The sequence below is a fragment of the Lissotriton vulgaris genome, chromosome 4_1 (genome assembly GCF_964263255.1).
Source record: "Lissotriton vulgaris chromosome 4_1, aLisVul1.2, whole genome shotgun sequence".
NCBI lineage: Eukaryota > Metazoa > Chordata > Amphibia > Caudata > Salamandridae > Lissotriton > Lissotriton vulgaris.
In genome coordinates, this window is record NC_141691.1 from 230,417,410 (window position 1) to 230,443,695 (window position 26,286).

The 26,286-nt window shown below is 40.1% G+C and overlaps 1 protein-coding gene across 1 annotated transcript in view; it reads right to left on the reverse strand.

The window, feature by feature from the left end:
* Window positions 1-6,971: 6,971 nt before the first annotated feature.
* ESX1 (ESX homeobox 1) overlaps window positions 6,972-26,286 on the reverse strand; it is an 86,309-nt gene continuing 66,994 nt past the window's right edge. The window contains exons 4-5 of the mRNA XM_086966747.1: window positions 10,861-11,147; window positions 6,972-9,649 (exon numbers count right to left, since the gene is read on the reverse strand). Of these exons, the coding sequence (XP_086822873.1) occupies window positions 9,436-9,649; window positions 10,861-11,147 (501 nt within the window). The 3' untranslated portion in view covers window positions 6,972-9,435. The remainder of the gene's footprint in view (window positions 9,650-10,860; window positions 11,148-26,286) is intronic.

A 26,286-nucleotide genomic window follows, 5' to 3' on the forward strand; every position in this document is an offset into this window, starting at 1 on the left:
ACATAGATTTAGAAGGCAGAGTGCATTTCCAAGGTAACATACAGCTGTGATATATGGGGATATGAGAGGATTTGATGCCTGAAGACTATTGAAAATACATTCTTAATGCACCTATTAAGTGTCCCCCAAAGTACTCTGTCAGATTGTGTGCATAAATAATTAGGATTAAAGTACCTTAGTGACTTTATGGCTTGAAGGCCTTTGCTTTGCTGGATTAATGTCGGTACTAGGATTGAATCCCATTAGAATACCATAAAAAAAAAAATCCTTCCTTCAATCACATTTGGTTACTGAATAGACCCCTTTGCTAATCTTGATGTATGTTGTTTTGCTTGATGTTGATGTTTCTTAGTTTTTTTTGTCACTACTTGTAGTGGTTGACCTCCATTTCAAATGCTGACGTCTTTATTGCTGTTTTTGAGTATTATACCATTACCTATTTTGCTCATTACTCTGTGTCACCCTCCTTTTCAAATTTTGTTGTCTATATTATTTTGTTTTGATGTTGTTTAGGTTGATGTTGTTGAGTATTAGGCCTTTTCCTATTCTTACCTTGTTGATGCCCTCCTTTTTGAGTATCTGCTTAATCCCTTTACTCCACTTTTCTAAAAACTCTCCTTTTTCGAATCGTGTTGGTCTTGTTTGCAACGCGGGTGTTCTGCTCCTGTGGATGTTTTTAATATTTTGACATTCCCTTTCTGCCTCTCTTCTGCTCTGATAATCCCCATTTTGAAAATTATTTTCAATCCTGAACTCTCTCCTTATGCTTGTCTGCCTCCATTCTGATGTTCTTCTATTGTGGATGTTTTTTTTATTATTTTGACTTTCCCTCTCCCCCATTTTTCTGCAATGATACTCTCCATTTCGAAAATTATTTTCTAACCTCAGTCTCTCAATCCCTCCCTATATAGTAATTTTCAAATCTTCCCTCCTTATCCTTGACTGCCTCTATTCCTACTGTGCTTCTTACCATGTCTTCCACCAAGCCCCCTCACACTCCCTCGGATCCGGCTCTCGATAGATATGGCCCTAACTCGTGGAGTATCTTGTATCCCCCTATTATCTCTATGAACGCTAAGAAAAATTTCAAACACAAATTATTGAAATGTCACCCTGAAACGTTAATAGTTGATACCTACCACAGCCTGTCATTTCCAGTGAAAACTGACTTTATTTTCCACACCAAATGCCCCACACAATGCAAAAACACTTTCCTTCACCTCCTTCCTATCATTAAATGTACCAAAATCACGTATGGATTTAAACTGTCGACTACCCCCTCCCTCTCCTTCAACTGGGAAAGTGATATATCCATATTCAGAATGGGTAATATTCTTATCCAAGCATCTGAACACCACCTCAACATTTTTGACAGCTATTTCAGTACTATGTCCTACCAACTCTCTCAATTCGACCTTAATCCCTCAGCAATCCAATTGCCTTGCTCCCACGTTTCTCCACCCACCACCCCAGTTCTGGCCTTCCCTCCCCCTCCCTTTCCCGTCTGCAACTATAACCCCTGATGGGGCCCCACTCCTCTGCGGAAGACCCTTGCTCTTCCATGACCGTTTGATCTCTTTCCTTCTCTTACTCCTCCCATCCTGTCCCTACCATCTTCTTAGATTCTCCCTCCAACTCTTTCCCCCTGCCTCCCCTTGTGACTCCTTCCTCTCTCTCCACTATGTCCAAGCCTCCGACTCCTAATGACATCCTTCACAAGCAATATGATGTGTTTCTCTCTTCTATTCCTCTCTCTCTCTCTCACCCTCTGCATCCACTGAGTGTTTAAATGTCCCGAATCACTTCTCGCATAATCTATTCAATACTTGTCCGAATGCCATTTTGACTCCCACCCCAGTCCTTGCTCACCCTCCATTCGATGGTTTGCCTTCCCCTGTCAACAGTGACCCCTTTTCTGTGGGTCTCCCCCCCAGCTTTATTGCACAGACACTCAACAGCATTGAAAGTAAACTCAATGCTATGGCTTCTGAACTATCTCGGCTCAAAGGAGATCTCTCCATCCTTAACGCCTGGGTTTGCCCCAAATAATTGGATTCTCTTCTCTCTTGCTCTTGTCTCTTCGCCCAACATGCCTGGTGGCTGACTATACCCCTTTGCAGACAAGCTCTCAGGCCTCGCCATGCTGTGTGCTCCCTTTCCATGTCTGCCCTAAATGACTTATGCAATTCCTATCTCCCTAAGCTTCTGCCGATGAAGCATCTCACTTACTCCACCATTTAAGTCATTGTGGGCGTCAACCAAGTCCCTTCCACTCCCCTCTCACCTAGGCCTTCTGCACAACTCACCACCATCCACTTCCTTAAACCTGCTAAGGATAACCCTAATCCCCTCACTTGCATGCTTGTTAACTGCAGATCGGCTGTTCCTCATGCTACTGAGATTTCAGAAACCATCCTCAGTGAGGCTATTGACATTGCCTTCCTCACTAAACCTTGGCTCAAAGACCACTCGACGGCTATTCTCGATCGGCTCACCCCCCTGGCTACTCCATCATTAGACAGGACAGACCAGAGAGAAAAGGGGGTGGACTATCCTTAATCCATAAAACGGTGATCACCTGACATTCGAATACCTTGGCGTTGAACTCTCAGTCAAAGGTCTCCTCCGATTAGACTACATAACATCTACCACCCGCCAGGTGAGTTACTCCCCTTTGCTGAAGAATTATCTAATCTCCTCACTCATTTCTCCCTTCCGCCTCAAAAAATCTGTTTTAAGGAGATTTCAAAATCCATTGGAATAATTCTGATGATCTCACAGTTAAGCAACTCATTAACCCTCTTGAGTTCAATAACCTTAAGCAACTATGCAACAATCCAACCCAAATCAAAGGGGCCACACTCGACACAATCATCTCTAACACTGACCTGGTCTCCCTTACCAACATCATTACCACCATCTCAATCTGTTCAACATCTCAATAATTGCCCTACACCCCAAATTAGGTAATTATAAACCATAAGATATTGATAAGAAACCTTAAACAAATCCCCCTTAGTGAACTGGAGTCCAAACTCCAAGGCCAACTTCAACTCCTTCCTCTCTCCCAATGAGCTAATGAGCTCACTGAACATTTCAATAAAGCCATTAGTGATGTCCTGGATCAAGTTGCTCCACTCAAACTAAAACAACAAAGAAGAATCCAATCAAATTCTTGATTCAATCCTGACCTCAATAATGAAAGCAGATAAATTAGACTAGCTGAAAGAACAAGGAGACAACAACCCTCACCCTCCCATTTGCCTTCCTCAGATCTGCAAGATCACTCACAAAAAGCACATTTTTAATGAAAATGCATCTTTCTTTCAAGCCCAACTTGATCGTGCCAAAAACAGGCCCTGAGATTTCTTTAACATTGTCTGAAAACAATCTTCATCTGCCCCCCCCCCCCCCCCCCCCCCCCAGTGCTGACAGCCTCAATCGAAAGATGCGAGGAACTTGCCAACTTCTTCTCGGAAACCATTGCTAAAATTGATCAATCCTTCCCTCAAACCCAAATTTGCACAGACATACCTCCTTTCTCTGGCCAATCCCCCGCCTAATCCTCCCATTCACCTACCTACTCCAACTACCTCTGGGGACATCCTCTCCAATTTACAACAGAAAAATAATGCCTCTGGTCTAATTTCTATCTGTGACTGAGCTTGAAGTCTTTAACATCATTGCGAAATTAAAGCCATCCTTGCACACCAAAGACCCACTCCCTTCTAACCTAGTATATAACCTTAACCACATAATTGCCCCATGTTGGAAAAAAATCATTAACACCTCCTTTGCCACTGGCTGTGTTCCAGACTCCCTCTAAATCGGGCAAATCACGCCCATTGTTAAAAACCTTAATAATGACCCTAACGATCTCAACAACCTCCGTCCCATCTCCAACCTCCCCCTTCCCCCGCGTTTTGACTACCTGCGGGGAAAAAGACTGCGGGATAACAACATATATTCGTCCCCCAGGGCTCAATTCTCTCCCCCTCTCTCTTCAACCTCTTTATGGAACCCCTTACTTTCATTCTGAAACAAGCCGGGATCAGCTATCACCTCTATGCCGATGACACCCAACTCTACTATAAGATCAAATCCCATACTGATGTTATACATTTAAATAATACCCTGAGCAAGATTCAGTCTTGGTTTTACTCCAACCATCTTAAACTGAACCCCAACAAAACGGAAATTATTCTTTTCTCTCCTAAAAGTAACAATCTTCCCTTCCAAGGCTGGATATCTGACCTCAACGACCTCAACTGTCCGCTCACCTTATCCAACTCAGCGAAATCCCTAGGTTTCATTCTTGACAAAAATTTGGCACTGAAGGACTATATTAATAGCTTGGCCAAAGGAGCATTTTTCACTCTCAGACACCTCAAAAAAATCAAACCATTCATCCCCCAAGACAACTTCAAATGTGTAGTACAATCATTAGTACTCTCCAAACTTGATTACGGCAATGCCTCCCTCACAGGAACCCCGAAAATCCACCTTGCCCCTCTTAGAGCTGTGCTCAAATTGGCGGCCAGGCTCATTACTGACTGTAAAAGATCTGACTACATCATGTCTGCCCTCAGATCCCTAAATTGGTTGCCCATTGAAGGTAGATGATTTTTTATAAGACTGCCTGCATCACATACAAAGCTCTCCACTCACAATCTCTGTCATACAAACAAACTCAACATTTCTGACTGCTTCAGACTGATGAGAAGCTCCAAGGCCCTCCTCCTCATACCCTCGCTACCAAAAAAGAAATCTACCCAAACTCGTTCCTTCTCTGGAAATGCTCGAGCATCTGGAATGCCTTCCCGAAGGACCTGCGCTGCAACCCCTCCTACCTCAGCTTTAAAAAACACCTAAAATGTCACCCTCTCAACAAGTACTGGAGTCTATAATTTCCTTCCGACATGGCAAACTGTCTCCCCTTTATTGGTTGCCTTTCGGCTAACCTGTTTGACCTTACGCTCTCCCTTTTGTACTCTTCCCTTCTGTGTACTCTGACCTTGCTCTACCCTGCCCAGCTCCTATCCTAGCAGCTCTAACGTATGTTCTGCTAGCTATCTGAGGACTTTCTCCCCTGTCCATTGCTTCCCTCCCCCCCTCTTTGTTCCCCTGCCTTCCTCCTCTTCAATTTGTGTTCTCCCTGTTGCTACTCCTTTGTCTGACTTGAGTCGTTCCCTTCATTTTATTTCTATATGTATGTAACTCGTGAATCAGCCAGAACTCTGGCTCTTCTTAGAAATAGAGAGATGTGCTCTCTCCTGACTGTTGTTCTCTTTGCTCTGAATTAGTGTTTTGCTTTTGTTGACTGCTCTTGTAAAGCGCTCTGATACCTCCGGGTGTAGCCAGCGCTATATAAAACTTTTTGAATAAATAAAAATAAATAAATACATCTGAACAGGTTGATCATAAAGGATTGTTTATCACTTGATCATTCATCCAAGATCCCATTATTTACTTATAATAAGGAGGCGTTTAAAAAGTTTGGTGTGGGTTGATTTACTTCTCACTCTCCAGACCATGGAAAGCAACGAGCTGAAATGGGAGAGAGATCAAACAGTAATATCTTCTGCTTTCTACACCATTAAGGTTTTGAAGAAAATGTTAGCTTATCTCCCAGAAGGAGTTACGGAAAGTAGTTGTCACTAGCCTTATCCCGTCCAAACTTGTTACTTCAACAATCTTTACCTGAATACTCAAAAATGAATTCTGAGCAAACTTCAAGTCCTGCAGAATACAGCAGTTTTCATGCTTTTAGGTCTTCCCAAATTCCATTTCACCAGACAAGCGCTCCGCAAAGTCCACTGGCTTCTGATTCTCCAAATAATTTCCTTTAAGGCCCTTTACATCACCCATAAGGCTCTATACAGGGCCGTTGTTATACACAAATAAGACCGCTCCCATCAGAATGATCTAAATGGTGCTCAGGAGTGTTATGTGTATGTGAGTGTGGACATCTCACAAAAAGTTTAGGAATGTCCTCACACATCACCTGTGTCATGCTTCATCATCGGCTGTCCTCGCCCTCTAAACACTTGGTTTGATAGAGGGCGAGCATACACCTGACAACAAGGATGCACTTCTAACTAAGTGGGGGCCCAAAGTGAGTGAGTGAAATTAAAAGCTGTTACAGTTACCTCACTTAATTTTAATGTACTAGGTGACTGTATGGTGAATAAAAACAAGTGAACAGCAAAATGGGGAGAGTTATTAACCACTCGCCATATAGAATTGGCGGCCCGGAACACCTTCAGCATGCTTCAAATAGTACTGCCCTTCCAGACAATTGTGCTCTAGGAACTCAAAAAAATTTGATAATCCCTAGCTACAGACTTGCCTTCTGGGTAGGGCGATGATTTGTATGCAATGCTGCAAAACTTTGAAACTCCCTTCCAGTTCACTTCAAATCTATTCCTAAACACTGGCCTTTCAGGAAAGTATTAAAAACTTGGCTTTTCAACATCTAGCATCTTCAATTTCAATAGCTAACCATCTTTATTTAATATTGAAGCAGCGCCAAGATACCTTTGGGTAAACATCGCAATAGTGGATGTTGTGAGTCTGGGTCTCGGAACCCTTGTGGCAGCGACAATGTATCTCCGCAAGATACTTTACATTTCATCATATTTTCTGGTTATTTTAAATCCCCCAGCAGAATGTTCATTATTCCACTATTTAAAGCTTAGCATTCCTCACACACGTTTGACCTGCTCTTCTGTTTTTGCAACTTTTATCTGATAAATCTATCATTTTTAAAGTAGTATGTTGTTAAAAGCTGTTATAAGATTGAGGTATACCCGGATTGATTAATTTTGTTATATATGATTTTAGATTATCATTAGGGCAATGTATATGTCATATATCAATGTATTTACTTTTATGGTTCTAATTGTAACCAGAATAACGTTCTTATATATAAAACAGCTACAGTGAATAAAAGAAGCTATGCATTTCCCAAATAGTAGTAAGGGTAATGAGTTTATTTAATAATTGAACTTTAATAAATTTGAATTAATAGCCATCTTTGCATAAATAAATACACATACGGATTTCAATGTAGTCATAACACAGAATAAACATACATTAACAACAGCTTCTTTACAAATATTTTACAGGCCTGCATTGCCCTTTAGTCATTATACATTCAAAATAATTATAAACTAATTTGCATATTTGAAATACAAAAACAGTATTTGTGCTGGATGTGATTATGTCTTGCACTGCAATGCAAGATGTGTTAAAATACATACATTCATTTCTACTGGTCTACAATACTGTGCAGTTTTATTTGGATGATGACATGATGCGCACTTCAATATGAAGTATGATTTTTTTTTTTACCAGAAATGTTCACCTGCAGAAGATATTTTTATTGCAAACATTGACAAGAAACCTGTCAAAAAGTACAATAAGTCCTAATTCATTCAAGAGAAATGACGCTTTCTGAAAACACAAAATATGTTGCTGAAATTTGGAGAGAATGTTTTAAATTTATTTGGTGATTCTTCAGGGCATGGCCATCTCAATGACTATAAAAATGTATACTCAGAAACCGGTCCCAGGATTCTTGTATCCGGTCCAGGGAGGACCTGTCTTGGCAGTTCGGTCTGGACTGTTCCCATAAGGCACAGGGTCAAGACTGATTTGCATATGGTTTGGTCTAAACTGGGTGGCATGGGGCGAAAATAACAATGGATTTAACTCAGATCTCTTGACTGGGGGTGAAAGTATGATTTATTCAGCATTCCGTCCATCATTTGTTTGCGTAGCACTATAAAAATGTATGACACTGTCCAGGGATTGCACCATGGAAGGATCATGCCTTGCACCCACTGGCTAGCGACGGTCCACTTGTTGTATATTATAAGCTGAGGCGACAGCAGGGAGACAAGGTGTTCTCCTTGTGGGGCAGCAAACCTGATGCCTTAACAGCTGGTGCTACTATCTTGTATGACCCACTTTTAATCAATGCACTCATCCATTGACTGCCTGAAGTGAGGGCAAATGTCTACCCCCTTCCCTCATTCCCACCCGCTCCCAAATTGATTATTCTCAAGCAGGCAGAGTTTGATCACTGGTTGAAATGGCGTCTGACTCACTCTCTGCTCTGCTTCCCTCACCCCATTTCCCACCATAGTCACAGACCCTTTTTAGCGTAATGGGTGCCTCTGTTTTACTCTTCCATCATGTAGAATATTTGTCTGGTATTGCATCATTTAATTTTTGGGATATTTGCATTTCGCCAGGACTTATTGTGGGCCTCAACTACATAAAGTGCTAAGCGCCTGAAGTACAGGCGTTCCACTACTCACATATCGCGACTTTGATGGTGAAAGATGCTCACTTGAAGGTTGTCCACCTGAGGGTATTAGGCTTCGCCTAACTCACCTCTTTCTTATGTATTGTAAATTATTCTTACTGTTGGCATGATGGTCCTAAAACAGCCCTGTGCCTTAAAGGAGGGCTTGGTAACTGCAAATGTAAATGCTGTAACTAAAGGCGTTAAAGCCTCGTGTTACAACTCTGAGGTGTGAAATAAATGTGGATGAAACATGCAAGCGGCCTTTGAACCCTATCTCTGAATTATCAGCTCCCTGGAGCACCACGTTAGTAAATGAAAAGCATCATTTGTGATTCAACATCTATTTTGAACATTGTACAACTTGGTCTGAAAAACATATCTGCATTCTTCGGATAATGGCAAAGGTAACATTTCTTTTCTTTAGGGTGAAAGGAAAAAAAATAGTTTTGGCTGCACATATGTCTATGAGGCATACATTCACATACACATTAATGCTCTAAATCTTCAAATGTCTTCATGCATTCTTGAGATTTTCAGTGTATTGTGAATTTTGAGTTACAGAAATGTCATCAATCTGGCTTGTGCTGATCTTCTGACTTCACCAGTTACATGTAAGCTACTATAAAACTTTGATGTCAGAGGAAAGAACATTTTATCTTCAGGAAAGAATATACATGTTTACCTAACAGGAACTCAATAACAATCCAACCACAAGGAACATTTGCTAGCTTTGGTATCCGGTAAAGAGCAGAGTGATAATTGAAAGAAAGCTATAAATGTTTCACACAGTGTATCAGATACAAAGTAACTGTAAAAATTTTAGAACATGAATTTATGAAATGTATTTCAGTGCCTCTAGGTGAGTATCAACGTAAAATAACAACATTTGCAAAATAGTACCTGAAAACAGTCTTTCAAAATACAGAAAATATAGGTGTCTAACAACTTAAATTTAACACCAATGAACAGTATGGAATTTTTCAAAAAATGAAGTGCTAACTTTTTTTTAATGAAGTGTAATGTGTAAGAATGCATGTTTTCCTCTAACACCTTTTACGAGAATACAATCTGTGGAGTTGACATTATGGTCACCATTTTTAGTCCAGTCTTTTAAAGAATTCCTAGGAATGTTCTTTCTTGGTGTCTGTAAGACTGGACATGAGCTTTAATTGAGGGATTTGTGCTGAGTGCTCTTTGGCTTTGAGTCTTAGCGCTGCGATGCTTGATGTTTTTCTTTCAACGGCTGCTGGATCAGCAAAGGCAATAGGCACTTGCTCTGATGGAGGTCCTGAGGTAGAGGCTGCGGCCACAAGAGGATTTAAAGCATTGAGGAACCTGCAAAAACAAAGTGAGTCAATACTCCTAAATTCACACTCAACCATAACAAAGATGCATTTCTGTTCTTCTGGCAATCTATATGAAACTACAGAAAAATTTCTATTTTGGTATAGCATTTACATTTTTTCAGTTTAGAATATTTATATTTGTTAAATGAAATTGTTATGGAAATTGGGCAAAGGTGGCCTGGACAATGTGTATGGACAATGTTTTAAATTTCAGGCAGGCCTGTGCTTTATTAGTAGCAAAGTACAAGTGTTCAATAAAAGGTATATTCACAATAACAATAACATTTTGAAATTTTGAAGATATCTTTTTAGCATATGGAAAGTACAGTACAAAAAGGTAGAAAGTGAAAAGTAGAGGTAAGGATATAGAGTTAAAAACGTTGCGGCTAATAAGTATGTCAAGGGAAAATGCATAAATGTTGAGGAAAAATGTAGAAGTTTTACAAATAATTTTGTGAATTGTTCAAAGACATGCACTAAATCATACACTAATTCCTGTTAACTCACTTCTTAACTCTCGCCCTAACCATTTTACCATACACCATGTGGTCTCTGCCATTTTATACCCCATTACCACTCACTGTGCCACAATTTTCCTGGATCCTCTTCTTACATCATCCCTTACACTGTCACTTACATTTCACCTTATTCTGACCCTACTCTACTTCTAAACCTAACCTAACCTTAACCCTATTGTCGAACCAAATCCTGATAATTTCCAAGACATAAAATGAGTCACTTTTGTAACCTCACCACCCATAACACCTTAATAATTCTGATTCAGTCATTAACTCTGATTACCGATGTGAGCGAATATTACAAGACTTTCATAAAGAGTGCCCTGCTGTTTGCCAGTGCAAACTTGCATATGCACAGCTTCCGCTTGTGCCTTGGTTTTTAGGTGAAATTTCTTGCAGAAAGTCCTGCTGGAAGCTTTTCTGAAGAGGTCTCTATGATGTGTGAGTTTTCAAGGCCAATCAACCTATTGTACTGTTACAAATGGGGGTGGGGTCGCACACTACTCACACACCGGCGGTGTCGCCCCTAAGGACTCTGGTTGGATTTGTAAAGTTTTTACCTTCACTTTTCATTAAGTTGATATGATAAAGATATCTACTTATTAGGCTGAAGAGACACAACACACATTTTACCAAAATCAGACCAATAAGATGTATAATCTTGTAAAACACATTTTCATACCTTCCAAAATAAGGACTCAAAATCGGGTTTCTGAAGAGAGATGTCCATGTTAGGTTGTTAAAACCGAATGATCCTACGGTAGCTGGGGTGAGGCCGTGAGAGAACGAGGGCATAGCAATAGCTGACATTGGCACTGAACGCCATGCAGGTTCAAACAGAGGAGGCTGATTCAAAGGGACGTCCAGATACAAGCCAAGAGGGTGTGGTAGGGTCATGCCTGGAACACTCCCGAGAATTTCATTTTTTTCACGTTTTCTCCACTTTGCTCTTCTATTCTGAAACCAAACCTTCAAAGGAGAAGATGAAAATCAGATGACTTGTTTTCTCACTGAACATGAAATTACAGGATATTGGGAGGCTAGCATACAGAGGTTATTGGTCAATTTCTCAGTGTGGGCTAAGGCCAAGTGTGGGGAGTGGATATCTGTCATAGCTCCCACATTGTGAAATGTAATCTCTCTGTTTCTAACACGAGACACACATCTAGTGAGTTATGTAAATAGCTTTATGCACTTTTTTCCCCTGTTTCCTGTGACGAAACCACTTCTACTATGGCCCATCCATATCTGTTCCTCTTCACATTCTGGCTGTGGTACATTTTTGACTATGGGATCTGACCTCGATGGAAAATGTCAGATCGAAGTTTAGGAAGGTGAGCGTTTCCAAACTCGCAAGGTCAACTATTTAGGGGGCATATTTACAAGGGCCATATCTCCGCTTTTTTGGCCTTTAAAGCTACAAAAGCGGAGATAAAAATATCGCCCTATTTACAAGAGGGTGCTAACATGCATAAGCGCATGTTAGCACCCTTTTTTTCCGATGCCTCCCTTTGCATCTCTAATGAGATGCAAAGTGGGCGTCACTGGGCAGTACAACCTTGTAAAGATCGCTGATGTACACATCACGAAATTTACAAGGTGGCCCATGCATTTTAGCAGAAGTTAGTTTTGTGCAAAAACCCCTGTTTTCGCCAATAACTAACGTCTGCTAAAATCATGACTAACCCATACCTTACATGGGGGGTGGATTCTTGTGTTACGACCACATGGTCGTATCAACAAGCATACCGCCATTTTGCAGGGAACATCGCTGGAAAATCAGCGATGTTCAATGAAAAACATTGACTACCCGCTATAGCTGGAATTTATATCACCATTGCGCTATGCCTTGTTAATACAGCGCAAACATGGATATACTTTCCAGCGATAGACAGCGATACATATTAAAGCGCTAAGCGCGCTTTGCAATATTTATCGCTGTCTGTTCTTAATATGCCCCTTTGATTTTTAAATCATATTTGAGTTCTTCACACAATTCCCTTGGCCTTTGCTTGGTTAAGCACAAAGTGTAACGTCACCAACAGTCTTCTTGGTGATTCAAGCAATCACAAGCACAATGCAATACAGTTAAGAGTGTAGTGTAGTTCCTACATTCCCAATAGACTCTGCGCATTGGAATAACATATACTATAGTTTAGACGTAGGACTGAGGTCGACTAGGTCTCTATCGAATATATTAGACTTAATTGTGAGTGACAGCTAGCTCAGAGGTCACTAGAAACTTTCTCGAATTCACAAGAAGGGATTTGTTTCTGACAACCGCATAAACATGAGAACTTTGTTTCCCAAGAATAAGAAATCAATCTCTAGAGTTGCGGAAACAATAGATAGCTATTTGACTCAGTCAATCGTGCATGCTTCGTTTCACCAGAGGTGCTGAGAAAACAGAGAGACGGGCGTTTTCAATAAAAAGTATTTATTGAACAGTCTTCTTTCTCAAGCATAAAATGTACTGCTACAATCGTAATACTGGTTAAAAAGCACAGAGTATATAATACGATAAGTATTATAAAGTAGTACTGTAATAGCATGATATGGTTTCTAAGCCATAAAACACCTAAAATACATATAATACATACAGTGATAAAATAATGACTAAAAGTACTCAACTGGTGCTTCTAAAATACGCCTACCCCGGTGTACCTAACCTAAATCTAGTCCGAGCGAAGAAGTAAGTGAGGTGTAGCTTTAAGTTCAGTAAGTTTTTCTCTGCCAAGTATCTGTCTAAGAATTCTCTATGGGTCTAATCAGCTTCGTACCTTGGTTCTAGAACGAAGGAGGTCTTGTATCTCTCTCTCAGGACTCAATCTCCCAGCAACCCGCAAGGGTAGCCTGGAAACACTGGAGCTGGATTTCTCGGCAGGAGAAAAGACAGCGTCTCTCAGTGAGTCAGCTGGAGGGTCGGCTTCCTTCGGCACTTGCTGCTGCAGGGCATTGGGAAAGTAGATAGTCGATCTGCTCCAAACCACCGTTTGTTTTGTATGGGCAAATGTAGGCATATTTATACTTTGAAGGTGCTGAGTTTGACGTATGATTGGACTTAATAACGTCATCAAAGACTCAGTTCTTCGAAAACTCCATGATTTCCTAGTTAAATTAGTATTCAGGCAAGGGGAAGTCCCTAGCTGCTGGAGGCCAGTTTTTCTAAGAAATCGTTGTTTATTCTCGGAATTTAGTGGTAGTAGCCATGCCGTATTTGGACTGCATAGGCTCGGTCTAAATATGGTAATGATTTCTATGCCTATATAAGGATTGGGTAATTTATACCTATATAAGGGCATGAATCGGGAAAATTACACTAGGGTCCTAGATTCATTTACAACAAGAGATAACAACCTAACTTTTAGGCAAAAGTAAATATTAAAATAATAAATCATTCGTTAACAGGAAGTTACATTTAAGGGTGAAATTTGGAAAAAAATATGCTTAAAAATACGTAACTGTTACAACGACTTCACCTTTGGGACCCAATAGTTTGCATGAATCACTGACCGAATACTGGAAATTCAAATATCGTGTGGACAGCATATCGTGTCAAAAATATCGAGGACCAAAATATTGAGAAGGTAAGTGCAAATAGGTAAGTATCATTTTACTATTCTTGACTCTACATCTACGTGCCTTGAAGATATATGTCGTTGTGGCTCATAAATGTGGAGCGACATATAGTAAAACTTTACTTACTTATAGAAACTTACCTTCACAATATTTTTGTCCTTGATATTTTTGACGGAATATTTGTGTTTCCCATATTGTGTCTAAATGCCAATTTATATAATATAAGCCTATTAAAGTTGAATGTAAAAGGATGTAATGTCCAGTGGTAAGGCAGTCCTTCTTAATCACTTTGTTTTGACTCGGGATCTTTCAGTCAACATTTTTTAATTTGTTACTGGGTGAAATACTCTCAGTGGACAACAGGTGTCCCTATAGAAGGTTGATTTTGGCGCAAGCCCTCTGCACAGACGAGTGGAAAAATAAAGTAGATTTTCAGGGTCAACTAAGTGGGATTTGGCTTTTCTTGCACTTTTCCTTCTATCAACAGGATTTCAGTTGCTTATTTTTTATGGTTTCATGTTTAGAATCAGTAATGCTAGTCTTCAAAGAGTGCTCACCAAAGACCCTTTGAGCTGAGCTGGTGACTTTTCTGTTTCCTGATTACTAGCCTGGCTGAGTATAATAGCTACTAAACACTGCTGTTCATCCCTTCCATACACTTGAGTTACAACTGCTAATAGCAAAAGGGCTCATATGATGTACAGAAGACTCCTCTTGGCCAGGAGACGACATAAGAGGGTAGGTACACCAGACCTGGAAGGAATTCTCATTACAAAAGGGAATCTCTCCTTGTCTGACTTTGAGACTAGTGTGTCCAACAATTGTTCAACATGGCAGTGCACATCTTGCACGAAATGTACTGAATTCCTAAATCTCTGTGTGCAGTGGAAAACATCTCTGCCTACGTTCCTTCCTATTTTACGACACAGTTGGTTGTTGTTTCTTGACTGTCGGGTCGAAAGTCTCTTCCATACCCACTTCTAATTATACCATTTTTGATTTACTCACTGCATTTTCCTGCCCAAGCGCCTAGGCCCCCAATCTAGTGACCTACTTCCATTACAGAGCATATTTTTTCACAAGCAGGGTTCTAGATTCAGGTAAAGGTGTGGTTCATAAAGGTACACATCCTTTCAGCCTGAGTGACTATCATCCCCATGTACATAATTTGACATAACTAACAGTTTTTGCATTTGAGTTGCAGTTGTGGGGTAAAGGCTTTTTTTACCTGCACCACAAGTTAGGGTGACTGCCTATTGACTGAACCTTCCCTGGTAGATGTGTGTAGTCTATCAAAATTGAGTTTTCTCACTTCTCCTAAAGTGTGAGGAGTGCGTGTATCATGATCATCTTTTGGGTTATGCTGAGTGGGGGGGCCCCAAATGCATTTGTAGTGCCAAGAAGACGTAGTTCCATGTTATAGCACAGACCATGACACGGCTGCCCTGCTCCCCAACATGTCCAGGCTGTCTGCTCATTTATTTCACCTTACCCTGTAGAGGTCACTTTATTCAGGATTGCTGTATGTCTCGTTTACATCAACAAACTCCTAAATGGAACAGGGAAGGTCTCTTTGTTCTCACTACCCTGGAACAGATGAGTTTGGACATGGCTGGTAGTGGCCTGCATGGGAGTAACATCTTCAAAATAAATGTGGCAAATGTAGTGGCCACTGCTATTTCCCACATTAACCTCATCGCTGCTGTGGTTATTTTTGCGCTGTGCGGCTGTTTTAAAATAACCGTGTTACATGACGAGCTCAGCTCATCATCCGCACACGTCACCCGTGGCTGATGACGAGCTGAGCTCGTCATCAGCATCGAAGGGGTTAAAGAGATGCGCTACCTTCTCAGCCCCACCAAGAATGGGCAGCTCTAGCAGAAGAGAGATGAAGTCCACTATTTCTCTATGGCTGACTGGATAACTGTCCGAGAGAAATAAACAGTTTCTAACAGGGTTAAAGGGTGTCAGCCTCCCATGTAATCAGAGATATAGACATTTTGGGGTGTTTGGACAAAATATTGAGTTTGAAATATTGGAACACATGGATACAGGGGAAAAATATTGTGATGCAAAAATATTGTAGTATAGAATATCGTTGGCAAGAATATTGCTTTTTTGGTATGTACTATTGTTTTTAAAAATATTGTTTTTGAGATTTTTAAATATTTTAATATGTTGTAGTTAATATATGAATTTTAAGTGTTATTATTGTTAAAAAAATTTCGATGTAGTTTGTAATTTTAAGCAATTTAGTTTTTTATGTTATTAGTAATTTATGGTGTTGTAACGGGTCGTTGGCTCTGTGGGGGGACAGGGTGGAAAGGGATTTTAATCAAAATATGTTTCATTTATTGTTACTTTTGTTTTGTTTTCTAATTCGTTAATTGATTATTTATTATAAATTTTCTTGTTATATTTTTAATATAAAGTTAAAATGTAAAAGTTTTATTCAGTTTTAATATTCGTTGTCATAAGATATATTTAGTAGCTGGTAGTTGGCTTTTTAGGGGTATAGGGTTGGAAGTTAATTAAGTTATACAAATTTTAAATGGCTAATTCGTTTGCAATTTAGAATTGTTTAATTTATTGTTGTTTATGTAAATAGCTTATTAACAATTTATTTAAGTTTTACTTTAGTAGTGGGTTGCTTAGTTTGCCGGAGAATGGAGTGGAAAGTTGAATTAAATTAAATGTATTTTAATTTAATGCTATTTCATAGAAAATAATTTTATTTCTTTATCAATTATGTATATTACCCTAATGTATTAATTATTGTGTAATTGTCGGAATGTTTTATTCATTGTAATATGCATTTAGTTTGTATGTGTTTATTACATATGTATTTTTAGTTTTTAAATACTGTTATTTTGATACGAAAATAAAACTATAATTTATTTTTCATAGTAATTTATATTTATATGTAATCTATTGAATGAAAATTAATAATATATAATGTTTTATATTCATTATGTTTAAAAAATGTTATTTATTTAATGAGTGTTTGTGAAAATGTTTTTCAGAGATTACATTTGTAACTTAAAAGGAATCAGTCTTTTTTGTATTTTATGAAATTAATTTTTTTTTGGAAGTTAGTGTTCAAAAATATTTACTAAATTAATAGAAATGTATTCATGTATGTAATCCCTTTTTATGCCAAACATTTGCCCTGCTGTTACTCAGACTTGAGTGGGCCCAATAGGTCTATTCCCTCCAAAGTTCTTTTTTTTTTTTTTTTTTTTTTATCATTTTTATTATTGCAAGATACGACATTGAACATTACATTTCAGTTCCATAATGAAATCCAGTTTTCAACAGTGTATTACCACTGGTATCATGTTAAGATATAAACATATATATAAAAAAAAGATACAGAAGAAGAGTAGAGGTATGGAAACGATTCAAAAATATTGCAAGCAAAAGTTCATGTTACCACTAAACTTGGAACAATAAACTAATAACCTAATAAAGCAAAAGAAAGGAGGTATTAGAGGCCTATTCACCCATCTTGCCCTTCAAAAAAGTGCTTCCATATCCTTTCCTTTCTAATAAGGGCTTTTGGACCTCTAAATTTAGCTAAGGAAAGTTCCATGGTTCTGATTTCATGAACCAAAGTGAGCCAATCCGCCGCTTTAGGGGGTTCTCTAGATATCCATGCCCTAGCTATAGTTAGTCTTGCACAAGCTAGCAAAATCGTTATAAGATCTTTATTAGGACTATTACTATCTTGAATGTCGAGTAAAACCATTTGTACTGTGAGCTCCGGTGTGGTTATCTGGTTAAATCTTATATGGTCGGATACTCGGTTCCAGAAGGTAGAAAGTGCTGGACAAGAGAAAAGCATGTGCTCAATTCCAGCCGCGGCAGTATTACATTTAACACACATAGATTTGTCTGATATTGTGTTTCCTTGCGCCCAGCTGGATATTTTTTGTGGTGTATAATATAGCTCAGTAATTGTCCTATATAGTTGCATTCTAAGGTTAGAAGAGTGTACTATATCGCTTAAATGAGTTAAAGCGCTTCTGATCTGTATTGAGTTTATATTTAAATTTAGTCTACGAGACCATTTGGCTGCAATTTAAGTTGTATTTTCACCCCTATCCTTAATTAACCATTGGTATCCCAGTTTGATTAATGATTTTGTTTTATCAGAGTAAATACACTCAAGAATATCTGATTGTTTAGCTTCTGTTATTCTCATTTTATTATAGAAAAAATCTCTCAATTGTCTATATTTAAAGTGCATATCATCAGTAAGCCCATTTGTAATTTTTAAGTTCTCAAAGTCAATCAAGCCATTAGTACCATAAAGATCTCCTAGTGTATTTATTTCATGTCTAATCCAACGATTCCCCAAACCATCCGAGAATATACCCGGAAGACCAGGGTTGTTCCATAATCTAAGTTCGGCGTTGTAAAATGAACTGTTACTAATGTGCAGAATTTTATCCCAAATTCTTATAGCATGCTTTGCAGTCTTGAATTTGACCCGTTTAAAGTAGTTCGGATCGTGAACCCGTAATAGAAATTGATTAGCATCGGCACCTAACATATACTGATGAAAAAATAAAGAGAGAGTGTTTTTTAATAAGCTCCTTATGCGTAGAAAAAAAGTAGCTAAAAAATAGAGGTTAAAATCCGGAAAGGTGAGTCCCCCTTTAGAAATTGGCAGTGTCAAGAATTTCATCGCCCTTCGTGCCTTTTTATACCCCCAAATAAAACTACTACAAATACCGTCCAGTTTTCTAAAAAAAAGTTTGTTTGGTTGCAGCGGAATGGCTCTACACAAATACAACAACTTAGGTAAAATTTTCATCTTAATCAAATTAAGTCTCCCTATGAGACTCAGAGGTAGCGTGTGCCATTTTTTAAGACTAGCAGTAGTTTTCTTTAGGAATGACTCATAGTTTATTTTAAAAATTTCCCCCACTTTAGCAGTGAGTTTAATACCTAAATAAACGGCTTCTTTGCATGTATCATAGGCATGTGTAACCGGGGTATAATTCAGTATAATTTGGGTTTTGTTCACGTTCAGTTTATACCCAGAGATTCTCCCAAAGTTTTGCGCTTCTTTTATGATTTCTGGCATAGCTTTGTTAACATCGGATGTATAAATTGCTATATCATCAGCGAAGGCAGTTAGTTTAAGAGTTATATCCCCATGATAAACTGGTGTAATATTGATTTGGTCATTTAAAGCGTTTAAAAAAGGTTCTAAAGAAAGAGCAAAAAGTAATGGGGAGAGGGGGCATCCCTGTCTTGTGCCTCTTGCTATCTTAAAATCGACGGAGTCATGACCTCCATAGCTAATCACCGCCCGTGGTTCATCATAAAGTGACCTAACCCAATCTAAGTAGGAGCCAATAATACCCATTTTCCTTAGTACGGCCCACAGATAGTCCCACCCCACTCGGTCGAATGCTTTTTCCGCATCTAACATTATCATACCGAGTGGGGTGTTGGTGGTTTCCACTACATCAAAAGCTGTAATTGCAAGGTAGTATCTCTGCCCACTACAAAGCCATGTTGTTGAGGGTTGACAATATCAGGCATATAGGGAGCTAACCGGTTGGCCAGAATTTTAGCGAAAATTTTCACGTCAGAATTAAGTAGAGATATGGGCCTATACGAGCCACATTCTTATTCAGGTTTTCCCTTTTTCAAAAAAAAAATAATTTTGGCAATCTTCCATGATGAAGGTGCTTTTTTAGAAACAATAATTGAATTAATCACATTTTGTAGTAGTGGTAGCAATTCTTGAAAACAAAGTTTATAAAATTCCCCGGGTATACTATCTTCTCCGACCGCCTTTCCTAATGGTAGTTGATCAATTGCTAATTTTATCTCCTCAATGGTGACATTAGAATTTAATTGTTGGATTACTTCAAGGCTTAAAGCCCGCGGTGGACTTAGGTATTGGTCAAGATATTTTACAATCTCTATTTTATGTGGTACAACCTCTGGTGTATAAAGTTGTTTGTAAAATTTGACAAATTGATTTAATATTTGATCCTCTCGTTCATAAGTTATTAAGTCGGATCCAATTATTTCCTTAATTTTAGTTTTAGCTTTTCTATCCGCGGATTTGAACGCCAATATTTTACCAATACGGTCGCCACCTTCGTATTGATCTAGTTTATATTTTTGTAAATTTTTTTTTCACAACCATTTTATTGATGAAGATGAGCATATGAAATAGAGTGGCAGCCCACAATCAGGACTACACCACCAGACATTTCGATACAATCACAGCAGTGAACCAAGTGTCCAAGCAAGGAGATAATGCAATCAAGGATATCAGAAAACAGTTACCCCACCTTCATCTTATTCTGCTACCTACCTACCCAACTCCCCGATCCCACCCTGGAACCCACCCGAACCCCATGCATGTGTGCACTAACTGTATCGACGTAAGATTGTGACGTGGGTAATGTGTGTGGCCATGGGCTCTGCCAGCCAGTACGGGGCTAAAGATCTTCTTCCTGCTCCACTGGAGGGTCCAGTGTCAGACCTCTATAGTCTGCCCACCTCTTCCAAATCTTAAAGTGTTTGCGGGGGCATCCTCGCGCCTCAAATATAGGTCTCTCCAGGCCCATACAGAAGTCTATACCAGCCTTCCATGCAGTCAGGGGGGGGGCCTCACATTCTTCCACGCTCGGGCCAGGTCCCTTTTAGCCACCACCAGCCCCAGTAGGAGCAGGTGCCGCTTATAGATATTGCCACCAACCCCTTCCAGGACGTGCAACAGACCCAGACGGTGAGTACGGGGGAGGGTCCAGCCCAGCACCTCAGACAGACAGCCCCAAACACCCCTCCAGAAGCCAACCAGCCTAGAGCACGACCACATTGTGTGAAGTAACGAACCCACTTCAGCCCCACACCGCAGACATTCTGGGGACCCAATCAGGCCCGCCTTCCACAGACGCTCTCGGGTATAGTATGCTCTATGAAGAATCTTGAATTGGATGAGTAGGAATCGCATTGCGATAGCCGCCCCCCTCGGGGATTCCAAGGCCTCTCGCCAGTCGTCCTCGTCCAAGGGGCCGAGATCAGCCTCCCAAGTCGTCTTCAGTGAGAGAAGAGTAGGGGAGCAGTGGGTGACCATGGTTTGATAAATGCGCGATACTTTCTTGTCCCCAAGATCGCCCATGAAGACCTTCGCCTCGATCGGGCTAAATTCAGGGAGTGAATCAAGGTTGGCAATGCTGGGCGTCAGTGCATGTCGGAGTTGTAGGTACCGGAAAAATTGAGATTGGGGCATATCAAATTCGGTACTGAGGGTCTGAAAGGATTTGAGCGACGTTCCAGACATCACCTGGCCTAACTGCGAGATACCTATTGCATCCCAGCCATCGAAGCCTGACAATTTAGAGAGTTCAGGTAGCATACCGTTCCGCCATAAAGGCGTTTCTGCGGTTAGTCGGCCCCACCAACCCACGCGACGCAAGGCCTGTCGCCATATAGCAAACACGAGTTTAGTAACCCTTGGCAGCGAGTTACGCAGTCGGGGTGAGTATAGGATGGTATGGAGCGAGTTATCGCCCATCAAAGCACGCTCTAGGGCATAGGCCGGATCCCCACCGTCACAGTACCACCATTCGTTCAGAATAAGGAGATGAGCGGCCTGGTAATACGACTGCAGATCCGAGGTGGCCAGGCCTCCACAGTAGGTGGATAAAAAGCATGTGCGCAGTGCTACCCGGGCAGAGCCTCCCGCCCAGAGAAAGCGACCCAGCACTGAGTTAACCTGTTTAAACCACCGAGTATATTTTTGTAATTTTACTACATATCTTTCTCTTAGAGTTTTTTTTTTTAGTCCTGCCTGTAGTTCCACCAGTTGTGCTCTAATCGTCTCTATATTATTTTTTGAATATAGCGTTGCATCAGCCAGTTGTACTTCCAAATCTAGTAATTTAGATGTCATATTTTTATTTTTATTACGGCTTTCTGCATTAAGCCTGAGTACATACTGTTGGACAAACCCCCTAATACTACACTTACAAGTGTCCCATACAGTGTTTATGCTAGCTGAGTTGATGTTTAATGTGATAAACTCCTGTATGTGATTTTTAATTAATGAGATAAATGTTAGATCAGCTAGTAAGTGTCTCGGAAAAGTGAACTTTCGTGTTTTTTTATTTTGATCTTTGATAGTAACCTCCAAAAGTAGGGGGTTATGGTCAGATGTAACTTTGGGGCAAATTTCAATTTCACAGTTGTCTAGGATTTGATCAGAAGCCCATATCATATCAATTCTAGAGCAGGATCTATGCGGCGCAGAATAGTAAGTAAAGCCTGCCAACCTAGGATGCTTGGCCCGCCATAAATCTCTGATATTGTTCAATCTTGCAAGTTCTAGAATCGCTGCTCTAACTTTATACATTCTTTTAAAGTTCTTTGGCCCCGTAGAGTCTATTTTATAATCCATAACACAGTTGAAATCCCCGGCAATAATAGTTTCTCCTTCCCATTCAAGTAGTTCTAAACTTAAATCCTCAAAAACTTTAGGGTTGTCAATATTTGGACAATATACCACACAAAATACAAGTTTAACATTGTCCCCTTGCATCTGTGCTATTGCCCACCTTCCTCGAGTATCTGAAGCAGTTTTAATTATTTCTAAAGGGACTGTTCTTTGTTTTAAAAATAGCTACCCCCCTTATAGTCACATTTAGAGAGGTGCATGCAACCAATTTGTAACTAAGTTGTGATAGTAGCTTTCTATCTTGATATTTTATGTGGGTTTCTGAAACCAGAACTATATTAGGACTGTACATTTTAATCTCTTCTTGTACCAAATTTCTTTTGCTTTTACTATTTAGGCCATCTACATTCCAACATAAAATCCTTAATTTAAGCATTTAACTAATATGCTGTTGTTCTTGTACATATTGTTCCCCTCTACCTTTATTTGTTTCACCGTCTTTAGGTTTTCCTTCCTACTTCTCTTAGAAAAAAAGTCAAATCTTGCAATCACGTTTTTCCCTCTTATTTCCTCCCACCACCCTCGACACCAGTTGTCACCCCCACCCCTGTGACAACCCCACCCCCTCCCTTGCAGCAGCCCGTCCCTTGGGGGGGAGCACCCCTCTAGCATTTACTGCCGCTGTAGGGGCAGCATAGTGAAGCTGCGTACATGAGAGACTGCTCATGCCATGTTTTAGCTTAATCCTTTTTTGTCCATATTTAACTCATACCCAAAGAGAAAATGAAAGAGTGAGAAAGAAAAGAAAAGTTAAGCTCACCCACTAATACAATGAAAGAAAGTGTATTTGCGCGAAAATACAAAAAAATGTCATATTACTCAGTAGATGCATGTTCAATATAAGGTATTCGCGCATGCTCCTGTTCATTAATTTTTTTGGTTTTTAGTTTTACTTGCATTCCCCACCCCCGCATTAATTTTCTTTCCCTTTTTGGTTTCTTTTTTCGCTATCCCAAGAGAATTTTTCCAAAGATTGTTCAGCGGAAATTGGATCAGTGAAAAAGACAACTTGTCCGTCTCGAATGACCTTAAGACGCGCAGGTTCTTGAAGATAAGCCATACAGCCTAGATTTTTAAAAACATCTATCAAATTCCGAAGCTCCCACCTTTTATCCATCGTAGTCTTACTTAAGTCTGATTTCACAAAAAAGTGAGATTATCAACGGTGACAGGATTATTGGGTTTATCCTTTAGTGCTACCGCTTGTCGCAAAAGAAAGTTCAACACTTTCCCTACAGTTGCATAGATTGAAAAGTGAATAGTATATCCATTCCCTCCAAAGTCTTACACTTTCCCTACTGTTCCCTACTGTTGCTTACACTGGAGTGGGAATAGTTAATGTAACCTCGCTAAAGTCCAACACTTTCCCATCTGTTCTGCTGACAGTAGTAGGAATATTACATCTAACTCCTCCAAAGTCTAACACTTTCCCTACTATAGTGCTGACTGGAGTGTGAATAGTAAATGTAAACCCTCTGAAGTCCGATTCTTTCCCAACTTTTGACATGACTGGGGTAGAAATAGTAAATCTAACACCTCTGAAGTCCAATGCTTTCCCTACTGTTTTTTAGACTGGAGTGGCAATAGTAATTTTAACCACTCTTAAGTCCAGCGCTTTCCCTACTGTTGCTTAGACTGGAGTAGGAAAAGTAAATCTATTCCCTCCAAACCAGTGGCGTAACGAAACTTGAGCCCCCCCCCCTGCAAAGTAAAGGGAGGGACCCCCTCCAGATTCCATCAAAAGTGCTCAGGCCAGGGTAATGTGCTGAGGTGGCCGTCTGGAGCTCTGGGACCGCCTGCACCACAGGGGCTTCGGGGGCTTATGTTGTGCCACTACCTCCGATGTCCTACTCTTTCCCTACTGTTGCTTAGAGTGGAGTGGCAATGGTAAATGTAACCCCTCGAAAGTCCAACACTTTCTCCACTATTGCCCTGACTGGAGTAGGAATAGTAAACCTAACCCCTCTGACGTGCAACACATTCCTTACTGTTGCACTGACTGGAGTGAGAATAGTAAATTTAACCCATTTAAAGTCCAATGTTTTCCCTACTGTTGCTAAGACTGGAATGGGAATAGTAGATCTAATATTCCTGGAGGCCAATACGTTTCCTAATACTGGTTAAATAGATTTTTTTGTATTACTTATTTATTTTTTATATTTTATATGATTTGTTTTTATTTTGAATTTTTTGAATGCTTATAGCAGTTTTAGTAAATATGTTTTTATATTATACACACACACACCCACACACACACACACACACACACATATATGTGTTTATGTAAATATAGAGGGGCTTATTATGATGTCGGATGGAATCACTTCTGCCTGACACAGATTCGGTCATGGGACCGACCCACACCTGGTCAGCGGCCCGACCTCCTCATTAGGTTGAAACCGAACACTGTTAGGTCACATTTCTATATTTCACTATGGGAGCATGCATTACAGCCATAAACCGGCCCTAGTGCAGTCTCCCATAATGAAATAGGAGGTGCTGTGCAGGGGCACCCTGTGGCAGGCACCGCAAAGTGCCTGCCACAGGGGAGCAGGGATCAACATGGGGGCACCATAGGTGCCCTCCCAGACTCCAACTGGAGGTTGTACACCAAAGGAGGCCCTGCTGGAGGCCCCCCAAACAAATTTTTCAACATGGTTTTCATGTTGGACAAACCGACATGGAAACCATTTCGGAAAACATGATCGTAATCTCAAGGGCAGAAAGACCTTCCCTTGAGATTACTTACCGGTTTCCGACTGATAGATAGGCTATCTGAGCCCATCGCAAGCCAGCCATAATGGCCAGCTGGTTTCCAGCTTGGACCGCCACCAACATAAGGAGGCGCTCGGAAAAGAAACCGAGCGGCCCATTATGATGCGGCCCTAAAGGCTCCGACCACAGGTCGGAGCCTTTATTGGCCGTATCATAATCTTCCCCATAGTACTAAATATTAGTGGATTTGAAATTAAAATTATATTATATTAATTTGATATAATATAATATTCAGCAATTTCTACTTTAAACTGAATATTTATCATAAAATAAATATTTTTGTATGTTTTTGGTTGATATTGCTGTCCATGATATACCATTATAACTATAGAAACACGATATTGTGGTAAACTATATTTTTTACATCATATTTTTGTCTGCTACCTAGAACCTGAACTGAATCGAAAGAAGGAAACAGTTTAAATACCCCCAAAATATCAACTGCTTGGCCCCAGAAGAGGGCTTGCAGTATATCGGGGCTCCGGGCTGGCGGGAGAGGGGGCTGACCTGCTGGTGGCTCTGGACTCTCTGACTCTACCCAGGAAGCCGGCGCTTGTCACAAGCAGTGGCGAATTATCTACCTGCTGCTCTGTCGGCCGGGGGGTAAAGCAAGAGGACCTGTGGAGAGACAATTGTAAATACAATGGAAATGTATAACCTTGATATATTATTTGTGTGCTGTGTTTTTTTTTTTAATAAAGCAAGAATAAAGGATGGTCACGAAATTAATAGAAGTGAGGCCAATGGAGTAATTGGCCGTATCTGAAGTTAATAAAGTTTACACTGTGAAGACCAATTACTGACTCAGGTGTGTATATACGAAGGAAAAATGGGAAGGGGAAATGTGAAATGCACTTTGTCTGCCAGCTATTACCCATGGGTTACTAACGCAAATCCGTATCTACGGTCATTGGTAAACAGGGATGTGTGCCACAAACACACACATCTCGCGTTTTCTTAAAACTCTCCTACCTTCGCATGTGTGCTGCACTGCACAGCACACATACAAGGTGGGGAACTAACTTATGCGTATTGTGTGTCCTGGAATAGCTCACCCCTATTAAACAAATATATGCTTGACAGAAAAAACAAACTCCTTCACTATAGAGTAATGGTGTCTGCATTAGCACATGGCAGCCAAACGTGTGTCAGTGCTGAGGGAGAATAAAACAGCACACATTTGTTTTTAATATTGCCCTGTTTTATTCGTTCCCACTGACACAGCTCATCTGTTCTGGTTGCTCTGCTGGGATGTGCCAACAATGA